At 41.7% G+C, this 12,307-nt stretch overlaps 1 protein-coding gene across 1 annotated transcript in view; it reads left to right on the forward strand.

Moving 5' to 3' along the window:
- LOC109398085 (lachesin) overlaps positions 1–12,307 on the forward strand; it is a 460,438-nt gene that overhangs the window by 78,819 nt on the left and 369,312 nt on the right. The window contains exon 2 of the mRNA XM_062852595.1: positions 572–1,467. Within this exon, the coding sequence (XP_062708579.1) occupies positions 1,353–1,467 (115 nt within the window). The 5' untranslated portion in view covers positions 572–1,352. The remainder of the gene's footprint in view (positions 1–571; positions 1,468–12,307) is intronic.

A 12,307-nucleotide genomic window follows, 5' to 3' on the forward strand; every position in this document is an offset into this window, starting at 1 on the left:
GGGATCCGCAGTCGATGAGCTACACTTTCACTTTGAAGCCGCACAAGTGCGCAAAACAAAAATTACACGCAGAAGAGTGCACTTCGGCAGCATAAAGATGGGTGCCGAAGTGATTTCCCATTTGATTTTGCTGTAAGTTCGGCACTGGTGCCGAAAATTGGCGCTGGTGCAGTAAACTCGATTCAAAATCAACTCTCCGGCAGAAAATCTTCACAACAATTACTGTTAACAACAAGTTCACGCAATAAGGTATCTGATTCAGATGGAAGAGCTTGATGAAAATGGTCGTTTCGTTGTGAATTTAGGTAATGTACAATTTTGTTTACCTGTAGTGCCAGAAATGGGGTCAAAAACCCTATCTGTATTTTTTCGAATAATGTTATTGGTTTTCCTTATTTCTTCAGAACTACTACTAAACTAACACCTCCCAAATTTCGTCGTAAAAAAATAAAAAAAAATAGGAACACAAAAATGCTTGGGCACAACACCTTAAGTTCAAAAGAGCACACTCTGATACGTATTACAAATTGCACCATTTGCTCTGTATAACCCAGTGTTTTCTCCTTTTCAGGCTATAATCCATCGAATGGAAGCAGGCGTGAAAAATATATCCATCAATTACCGCTAGTTATCGACAGCCGCTGACCAGGATTTGCTGGGTCAGTAAGACCGAACCGGCGACCGTCGGTAATAATTACAGCAGCAGTCAAAACCATTACCAAGCCGGAGAAATTCCTAGCATCGTTTGGGCAAATAACGTGCTATCGGTGATTGTTTCCCGAAATAATTAATTTTCCCCACACCTCGCTGGCCCACAAACACACAGTACACATATCCACCCACAGTGCAACATGTACTTTCCCGTCATGGAAAACTCTCCAACATGACCACCAACAAGGCCAAGCCGAAGAGAAGCAAAGTGTTGGCGTGCGCGTTTATTACGCCTTCGATCCGCAGCCACCACACACCGAATCGCCGAGCGTGTAGACGTGCTTTACCGAGAACATAGACGGAGGCGAGAAAGGGTTACCACTTGGTTCCCACCGCACAGACCAACTGCCAGTGCCAATCGAAGTTGAAATTCAATAATATTAAATCATTATTTAATGACGGTGCACCACCTTCCGCTCGTTGATTGCTGCAGTAGAGTGCTGCGTGATTGGTGTTCAACAGCTCGGAAATTGGTGCATAGTTAGCGCCGCAATAATTATAACAATAACGTGAGCAAAAAGCATCCGCCGGAGGAGGAGGAGCAGCAGGGAAGGACGGGATTAAGTACGGCGAGGCACGAAGCTGTGACCTCGCGATCGAACCACGACACCCCTGGAAGCTGGACGTGAAACCTTACAACTATGCTGATAATACACACAATCAAATTAATTTTAATAACCCTGAACATACTGCCGTATCGGTTCACCCACCGGAATGTGCTGTTCTTGATCTACCTGGGGACACTCGTCACACATGGTAAGTATTGAACTTGGTGAATTTACATCAAAATTGAAAATATATAAATTTTTAAATTGAATTATTGTTAAAAAATTGCAAAGCAACAAAACAAATAGAAACAAAAAAACTACAAATTGTTCAATTCTTAAACAGCACGCATTTCAAACATTCAACAACAGTCCATTACACGTATCGCCTGCTCAATTTTGGTCGATTGCCAACACAACCGAAGCAAGGTTGCGGAAAACTTGCCGTCATGACTCATACCACCAAACACTTCACCGCCTCCTTTCCCACTAAATACAAACTGGATGCAACAAAGTGCAAAGTACAGCCATTTTGTCATTACTTTATGAACCTTGCTTGCCATTTCGGGTGGTTGGTCTGCAGGCATGCAGCACACCAGGGTGCCTGCCAAGATGGTGTGGTAGTTGCAATCTTGCCAACGTAAATGACTGCAAAAAGATTGAGAATAATGTGGCATCTGGGGCCAAAACCAAGTAAGTATGTACACAGAGATGCTGGCTCATGTGCCCACTTCTCCCGAACTCGACACCCATTTCAGTTTCTTAGCTGTTTGATAGAAGTTTGGACGCACTTGCAACTGGTACAGATATAGCTAGTATAAGTTGCTAAACTGGAACCGCAATATTGTGATACATATTGATAATGACTGTGTCTAACAGTTTGATCAGCCATTTATACTCTCGCTTCTAGAATTCCTGCAAATATCAGAAAGCACACGGTTTCAAAATCTCGATTATTATTGAGCTTTCATGTACCTCGTATTTTTCTTCTAAAATGATCAATATTTGCACTATATATTCATAATCGGAAGACTGGCAAACAATTTTCCATACATTTTGTATGGGACATATTTTAGGCTAAAACAGTATTTATTGAATTTAAGCATGAAAAAAAGCCAGAAACTCAGCTAAATCAAAATTTCCCCGATGAAATATTTTCAAACTTTCCATTTATACTTTTTAGTTCTATGAAGAAAAATCCGAGGTACATGGTACATGGAAGTTCGATAATAATCCAAATTTCGACACCGTTAGGCATCAATTAAAGCCTGTATCCGAAATAATCGGGACACAGAGGTACAACTGAAAGTCTGTAATGAATCGGTAAAATCGGCCAAAAAATTAACTGAGAACTCTTTGGTGTTTTATGAATTTCAAAATGCCTGTACGATAGGCAAACAGTTCCAAACAATAAATAAATCGCTTTCACTCTTCGTACATAAGTACAACAGAGATGGTTATATTTGCGGTTTAGGGGAAGATGATATAGATCGATGAGATTTGAATTACCTTATGACAACTAAGTTGCCGGGTCATTAATTGGCTCGGTAGCTTAGTTGGTAAAGCACTTTTCTAGCGAATAAGGGTCGTGAGTTCAAATCTCACCTGAGCTGGGGATTCTTTCCTAATTTAACCAATAATTTACCCATCTGTACATATGTACATTGAGTTATTTGAAATTCATAATTGATTACACGGATTGGTATTACCGAAAATTTGCACTTTGAGTGAGTCTTTGGTGTTTGTTTATTATTTATGCATTACTTTGAACTGTAGATGAAAAACAAACAAACATGGTTTTAAGCATTTTGTATAATGATTTTCATCCGCATAATAGACGGGTTTTCCCGCTACAATTCGAAGTTCTGTGATGATAGTTATGAAATTTCGTAAGTAGTTATGATACTTATAAAGACACTTTCTTGCAAAATTTCATCAACTTTGATCAATTGGTTTGAAAGTTACAGATGTTGATAGGAGTGAGTGTTAGTAAAAATGTTTCGTGTTTTTTATGTGCAGTCTTTGCCTATTAATAACTTTCGAATATCTTTGCCAATTTTCATGAAATTTTCGCAGAAGGTAGTTTATTATGCCTGCAAAATTTAATTGTTGTTTGTATAGTGCTTTCAGCAATAGAATCGACACAATAAGGGGTGCTGAACAGTCTTGTGCATCAACATCAACATTGCCCTTCTTCCTCCATCAACGCTACAGCCGCCCGTCTCTATGTTGCTAACGAACACATTCGAGACGAACGCATTGATACGGTGGCCGCCGCCGCCATGCTCTTTCTCTGCAAATCTCTTGAGTAGCCGAACGCTTCTCAACAGTCGTTCCAACGCAGAGCTATGTCACTCACTGCTGGGTCGCTGGGTGACTCTCGTCTGAAAATGCCAGGATGAAGATGAAGGTCAATTTGTTAAGTAGTATTGCATGGCGCAGCAAACACAAACATAGCACGCCATATAGAATGCAAAGCGTAGAACAAAAACTCGCTTCGGTGTTTCATCGTGTGCACAATGGTTTATTTTCCCATTTTTACGCTCTTAATTAATAGCTCGAAGGATTGACGAGATAGAGCAATGGTGTCTTCGGCAAAGTTGACGGGAATGATCAGCACCATCTTTTGACAGTTAGAGTTTTCAGATCAATCCCCCTAAAAGTGAGATACAAAATTAATTTTTTTAAATTGTTGAGATAGAGGGTTGACGTCTTCGGCAAAGTTGTAGCATTTTTGATTCCAAACAACTTTCCTGAAGACGTTAATGTTGTAAATTTTACTCCAATGGAGATAGAGGCCTGTGTTTGAAAGTTAACCCCAAAAACACGTTTTTTAAGTAAAACATACATTTGTTGAGTTTTTAGACCCATATAATGTTTTGCAAAGTTGTATGAATCAATAAAATACGCAACTTTGCCGAAAACATCAAAGCTGTAAGAATTAAATGAGACGAGTTATAGATGAATTTATGATTTTTTTCATCCACTTTTAGGGATAAATATCTTTCTTAGGGGCAAAAAGGTGCAGCTGAGGATACCCTTATCAGAAAGTACATCTATAGAGCTTTCAAATAAGGGTCAGTTTGTCCGTCCAGGATCGTCTACTGAGGAGATATGACCATAATAAAAAATGTCCTTACTACGATTTAACTGCATTCAAATCTACGTTGACAGAAAAGTTCATGGCTACTATGATCAAATAATATATAGCCTTCTCTAAGCGAATTTCCACAACAGTCCTGAATGTTTTAAATACCAAAATTGTTCCAAAAAAACGTTTTCCACCGCCTTTTTATAAGATTTCCACTATTTAGTACAAATCCCATTCATTGAATAAAATATTAGGATTTACCGGGGTTTAATGCGCTCTCACAGAGCCAACAGAGTTCTTCTGTAAAGCAATTTGAAATTTTATATGAAGAAAGTCAACACAATGAACTTTTATTAAGATAAGACGAAAGTTTGTTTAATTTTTATTTCATCATAGTAGCCATGAATTTTTCTGTCAAAGTAGATTTGATTGCAATTAAATCGTAGTAAGGAGATTTTTTATTATGGCCATATCTCCTCTGTAGACGATCGTGGACGAACAAACTGACCCTTATTTGAAAGCTCTATAGATGTACTTTCTGATAAGGGTATCCTCAGCTGCACCTTTTTGCCCCTAAGAAAGATATTTATCCCTAAAAGTGGATGAAAAAAAATCATAAATTCATCTATAACTCGTCTCATTTAATTCTTACAGCTTTAATGTCTTCGGCAAAGTTGCGTATTTTATTGATTCATACAACTTTGCAGAACATTTTATGGGTCTAAAAATTCAACAAATGTATGTTTTACTTAAAAACGTGTTTTTGGGGTTAACTTCCAAACACAGGCCTCTATCTCCATTGAAGTAAAAATTACAACATTGACGTCTTCAGGAAAGTTGTTTGGAATCAAAAATGCTACAACTTTGCCGAAGACGTCAACCCTCTATCTCAACAATTTAAAAAAATTAATTTTGTATCTCACTTTTAGGGGGATTGATCCGAAAACTCTAACTGTCAAAAGATGGCGCTGGTCATTCCCGTCAACTTTGCCGAAGACACCATTGCTCTATCTCGTCAATCCTTCGAGCTATTAATTAAGAGCGTGAAAATGGGAAAATAAACCATTGTGGTGTGGTTCGAAAACAAGAGACGATCGCTGCTGTTGGATGTGGTTGACTCTGCAATATACATTTGTTAATGGTTAAATTCTACATTGCATTCTGAAAAAAAGTGATTTAATTTTTTAGAATCGAAAGAAAAATCGAATGTAAAAAATCGATTAGGTCGATTTCTTGGGGCTTCAACATCGATTCAAAAAATCGATTAATCGGAACAAAAACATCGATTTTGCGAACATCGGTTCAAATTTGCCCAACGCTAGTAAGAACACAAGACTATCACGTTAAGGATCCTGGTATCGAATCCTACTCCTGACATACTAACAAAATGTGGATTCTTCCTTCAGAAGAGAAGTAAAGCCGTGGGCTCCGAAATGAACAAGCTTCGCATCAAAAACATCGTAGACAAAAAAAATGAAAGAAGTTTCAAATGGGCCAAAACGTTCGACAAATTGAAAAAAAAAAAAAACTGTCTAGTAATTTTGTTAAAACTGTCACTAGTTTTATGTTTAAACCGGATATATGAAATGAAATTACAACAACGCCGCGCATTCCCAAGGAAAGCTGTACCAATAACACTCTACACTGCAAGCAAGCCCTATCTTGTCCTGGCGTAGTGCTGTTGGCATCGTGCTCGTTTCCGTCAGCACCGTCTCGTGGAGATCAGGGTGCGAAAAGTTTGTCAAGTGTCATGTATTTCGTACAATTTACTGCGATGTGCCCTGGTGTAAACTATTCCACGCGACTAGATGAAGTCAGTTGTTCGTTGGTAAACCAAGAAGCCAAACTGCAACATTCATTTTCGGCGAAAGTTTGCTCGGTGAATATTAAACTGCAATGGTGATACGAAAACGGAGGTACCTATCTACATTGTGTAGCAAGTGAAACTCGTTTCGTACCATAGTTGCGCGCTTGATTGGACGAGGGAGAACATCTCACTTTAAAACATTTATACACTCATTGCACAATTATGGGTCACTCAAGGAACAATCATTTCATAGTATGAATCGTTTTTCATACAAAAATGACACTATCATTGTTTTTATTTTATATTCTCTTCATTGAAACTTCTTTTTATTGTTTTATATACAAATCTGGTTGTAAAATTCACTTTAGGCGGTGAAAATTACTGGAATGTTGGTGAATAATGAAAACCACAATTATGGGTCAAAATTGGCTGTGTAACAATTATGGGTCAATTTGTTGCCTATTATGGGTCACTCAAGAGGAATCGGCTGAACAATAATCTTTTGCCTATTTTTTCAATGAATGGTCACTTATTCTAGATAGATCAACTATAGTAGAATCTAAAACTGGTCTCAAACCTCTTAACGAAGCGTGTTTTTACGATTTGGAATCAATTTTTCAAAATTGGGACACAATCTCCAACACAACCACTGATAAACGCCTAAAAGTATGCAATACCCATGTACGCAGAACTGTCAATATTATGCTGCACAAAAAGTGACCCATAATTGTGTGATTTTCGGTGTTCCTTGTCACAATAATGAGTCATTTAAATTTTGCCTGAAATAAGCTTTAATTAGCTGCAGTCACATGAATTTTTACATTTAGAACGTAAATTATACTTTTGTTCTGGTGACGATACCATTTCGCACTTGAAAATCACTAAAGCTCGCCTTTACAGAGCTTACGAAAGCAGCGCACGCACTTTCTGATGTTCACAATCGAAGCATTACTTTGACAGATGGTTTTATGCCGAACAAAAAATTACTGAAAATATGTATGTTTTGACGTATAAGCCCGTGTGCGATACGTATAGTGGCACAAAACAAATCAACTCATCAACGAAAAATGATAATGGCTAACAAAAGCTTGCAATTAATTAGTATTTATCTATTAAAGTGGAAAGTGACTAATAATTGTGTGTGACCCATAATTGTGCAATGAGTGTAATGCATCGAAAACTCTACTATCCCAGTGGTCCGTGGAAGCACCCGGTGGCATGCCATTTTGTGACCATTTATGCTAATGCACACGTCAATTTGAACCTCATTATCGCATTAATCAATACAATAATTATCCTATTTGCTTTCCAAATCGGCACATTTTGGCGCCCGCACCGCTAATAACACTAGTTTACAAAATAAAACGAAAGTCGTGAACTTCTGTCAACGACCCAAATTTTTGAAGTACAATTTAGCCCTGATTTCGAAACCGGACTTCAAAAATTTTTAAGTAGAGCAGTTTTTGAGTTTTAGCTCAATATCGAGTTTTATAACTTTTAAAAATATGGAATTTACTAAAATTCAAATATCTTGCGTTTTGTTCAACAAACTACAAATCTTTTTTCATAAATTAAAAGCTGAATACAATACCATTCGATCATCTGAATACAGGTTTTGCGTCAGATTGATGAAATTCAAGATACTGGCGAGTTTATGGAACGATCTTCTTAAATTTTAGTCAAATTACCAAAAATATATGAAGAAATGTATTTTTTTCAATGAGAAAAAAACAATCTAAAAATTCTTTCTCAACGTTTTTTTGACATATCATATGTAGTCGAGTTACAGTAAAAAATTTAGCTCAATCGGAGCATTGATTACGGATAATGAGATGTGTGAAGTGAGCGACGTTGCTTAAAAATAGAACAAAAATCGATTTCAAATCATCAACCTTGTATGGAAAGTCGAAAAAATTTCCGCTCTACTGTAATTTTTTTCCTTCACGTTTTTGAACTCAGGGCATGATTCTACACCAAAAATGATCATCAGCTTACCGAGTTCAAAAATGCTGTAAACTAGTGTAATCATTTAGGTCATCTCTTGAAACCATTTACGCCGTTCGTTGTCGGGATTCTCGGGGGAGACCACGGCGAGCAGAGGGCGAATACAGCCATGATACTACGTATGTTATCATCACTGTTGCCGTATTGAGGTTTTGCTGTCATATCTTCAAATTAATAATTGCTTGAGGCTGTCCGTGTTGGATGTAGAACACTGCATAGTGTTATTACAAATAATCCAAATGTGGATAACGGATGTTATCCTGCTGACTGTGTACAGAAAATATTCACTGGGCCTGAATTACGAAATTGTTATAAAATGTTTGAAATTCATTGAGTCTTGTAAGTCAATAGTAGTTATCGTTAGCGCCTGCAGAAGTTGTATTTTAGTTACAAAATGATAGATTTGAATAAAAATGTGCAACATTGTCATTGAAGGTGTGCAATAATTTTGGCGAATATTAATGCTGATGCAACGGCAACTTTAAGTTATACTTTTAAGAAAAACCTTAGTCCTGTACTAATTCCCATATCATATTGAAGAATCACTTTAATGTTGGCAAAGTTCAAACTTTCCAGTATTCCCCATTGAATAGATGCATACTCTAAAAGGCAGACCCACAGAGCTTTGGTCAGAGCTGCACGTCTTGGGACTTTCTCCATATCCAGTGCAGAGAGGGGATTCGCCAGCGGCAATTTTACATAATTTATTATACACCATTTGTGAAATATGTGAGGACGGAATGCCGTATTCTTTCGTTCCCACCGGGGAGAATTTATGCCAATGCCAAGGATTGTGCCAGCCAGCTAGCCAGCCAACAGATTTCCTGCCTGCAGAGACCACCATTACCATATCGTGGTTGTGGATGTAGGTACGTACCTATTGCAATGCGTGGGAAGCAAAACCAACGAGGAGCACATTCTGCAAACACGAATCCATCATACATCATATGGAACCTTTCTCCCATTTTCTCCCCCCTCGGTCCAGTGATAAGCGTTCCACCATGGAAAAGGATGATGATAGTACAATACGTGTAACGAAATCAAAAACATTAAAATCCTCTTCATCCACATCCGGAAGAGGCTTTGTAGGCCAACATCCGGCTCTTAGGGGAGTATACATACATTACATTTATTTGTTCAACATCATTAAGACAAGACATAATCAACAATAGTACGCCACAATACTCGGTTTGTGGCTGCCGCTCTCCATCCTCGGTCGCGCCCAATGCTCGCCAAGTCACGCTCCACCTGGTCCGCCCATCGTGCTCTCTGCGCTCCACGCCTTCTTGTGCCAACCGGATCCGTTGCAAACACCAGCTTTGCAGGGTTGTTATCCGGCATTCTTGCAACATGCCCTGCCCACCGTATCCTTCCGGCTTTGGCCACCTTCTGGATGCTGGGTTCGGCGTAAAGTGCAGCGAGCTCGTGGTTCATCCTTCTCCGCCACACACCGTTCTCCTGCACACCGCCGAAGATCGTTCTTAGCACGCGTCGCTCGAAAACTCCGAGTGCTTGTAGGTCCTCCTCGAGCATGGTCCATGTCTCGTGCCCGTAGAGGATTACCGGTCTTATTAACGTTTTGTACATGGTGCATTTGGTGCGTGGGTGAATCTTTTTTGACCGCAGTTTCTTCTGGAGCCCGTAGTAGGCCCGACTTCCGCTGATGATGCGCCTCCGAATTTCACGGCTCACGTTGTTGTCAGCCGTCAGTAAGGATCCGAGGTAGACGAATTCCTCCACCACCTCGAAAGTATCCCCGTCTATCGTAACATTACTACCCAGACGGATCCGGTCGTGTTCGGTTCCGCCTACCAGCATGTACTTTGTTTTTGAGGCATTCACCACCAGTCCGACCTTTGCTGCTTCGCGTTTCAGGCGGGTGTACAGTTCTGCCACCGTTCCAAATGTTCTAGCGATAATGTCCATGTCGTCCGCAAAGCACACAAATTGTCCGGATTTTGTGAAAATCGTTCCCCGGCTGTTGAGCCCGGCTCGTCGCATCACACCTTCCAGCGCGATGTTGAAGAGTAGACATGAGAGTCCGTCACCTTGTCGCAGTCCCCGGCGAGATACGAATGAACTGGATAGTTCACCCGAAACCCTTACGCAGTTTTGCACACCGTCCATCGTTGCTTTAATCAGTCTAGTCAGCTTCCCAGGAAAGCCGTTTTCGTCCATGATTCTCCATAGCTCTGCGCGGTCGATACTATCGTATGCCGCTTTAAAATCGATGAACAGGTGGTGCGTTGGGACTTGGTATTCACGGCATTTCTGGAGGATTTGCCGTACGGTAAAGATCTGGTCCGTTGTCGACCGGCCGTCGATGAAGCCGGCTTGATAACTTCCCACGAACTCATTTGTTTTAGGTGACAGACGACGGAAGATGATCTGGGATAGCACTTTGTAGGCAGCATTCAAAATAGTGATCGCCCTGAAGTTCTCACATTCCAAATGGTCGCCTTTCTTGTGAATGGGGCAGATTACCCCTTCCTTCCACTCCTCCGGTAGCTGTTCGGTTTCCCAGATCCTGACTATCAGCCGATGCAGACAGGTGGCCAACTTTTCTGGGCCCATCTTGATGAGTTCAGCTGCGATACCATCCTTACCAGCTGCTTTGTTGGTTTTGAGCTGGTGAACGGCATCCTTAACTTCCCTCAGCGTGGGAGTTGGTTCATTTCCGTCCTCCGCTGCACTGGCGTCGTCGTTCCTTCCGTTGCCGTGGGCTCCCGTGCCTACGTTCTCCACGCCGTTCAGGTGCTGATCGAAGTGCTGCTTCCACCTTTCGATCACCTCACGTCCGTCCGTCAAGAGGCCTCCGTCTTTATCCCTGCATATTTCGGCTCGCGGCACGAAGCCGTTGCGGGATGCGTTGAGCTTCTGATAGAACTTCCGTGTTTCTTGGGAACGGCACAGCAGTTCCATTTCTTCACACTCCGCTTCTTCCAGGCGGCGCTTTTTCTCCCGAAAGAGGCGGGTCTGATGTTTCCGCTTCCGCTTATAACGTTCCACGTTCTGTCGAGTCCCTTGCTGCAGCATTACCGCCCTCGCTGCATTCTTCTCCTCCAAAACCGTTCTGCACTCTTCGTCGAACCATTCGTTCCGTCGATTCCGTTCCACGTACCCGATGGTGCTCTCGGCTGCGTCGTTGATGGCTGCTTTCACTGTACTCCAGCAGTCCTCTAGAGGGGCCTCATCGAGCTCGCCCTCGTCTGGCAACGCGGCCTCGAGATTCTGCGCGTATGCTGAGGCGACATCCGGTTGCTTCAGCCGCTCTAGGTTGTCCCGTGGCGGTCGCCGGTACCGTACATTGTTGATGACGGAGAGTTTTGGGCGCAGTTTGACCATCACCAGATAGTGGTCGGAGTCGATGTTGGCGCCACGATAGGTCCTGACGTCGATAATGTCGGAGAAGTGCCGTCCGTCAATCAGAACGTGGTCGATTTGAGATTCCGTCTGCTGTGGTGATCTCCAGGTGTAACGATAAGGGAGGCTGTGTTGGAAAAAGGTGCTACGTATGGCCATATTTTTGGAGGCGGCGAAATCAATGAGTCGTAGGCCGTTTTCGTTCGTCTGCTGGTGGGCGCTAAACTTACCAATCGTCGGTCTGAATTCCTCCTCCTGGCCTACCTGAGCATTCAAATCACCTATGATGATCTTGACGTCGTGGCTTGGGCAGCGATCGTACTCGCGTTCGAGCTGCGCGTAAAATGCGTCCTTGTCATCATCAGTACTTCCGGAGTGTGGGCTGTGCACGTTTATTATGCTGAAGTTGAAGAATCGGCCCTTGATCCTCAACCTGCACATTCTTTCGTCGATCGGCCACCAACCGATCACGCGCCTCTGCATATCACCCATCACGATGAAAGCTGTTCCCAGCTCGCGTGTGTTGCCGCAGCTCTGGTAGATGGTATGATTACCTCTAAACGTTCGCACCATGGATCCTGTCCAACACACCTCCTGCAGCGCTACGATGCCGAACCCGCGGTCCTTCAGTAGATCGGCGAGTATGCGGGTGCTCCCAATGAAGTTGAGAGATCGGCAGTTCCACGTACCGAGTTTCCAATCGCAAGTCCTTTTTGTTCGCTGGGGTCGTTGCCGTTGGTCTCGGTTCGTATTATTCTGTTGCTGATTTTCCGTTACAATGGTTTT

The sequence above is a fragment of the Aedes albopictus genome, chromosome 2 (genome assembly GCF_035046485.1).
Source record: "Aedes albopictus strain Foshan chromosome 2, AalbF5, whole genome shotgun sequence".
Classification (NCBI taxonomy): Eukaryota; Metazoa; Arthropoda; class Insecta; order Diptera; family Culicidae; genus Aedes; species Aedes albopictus.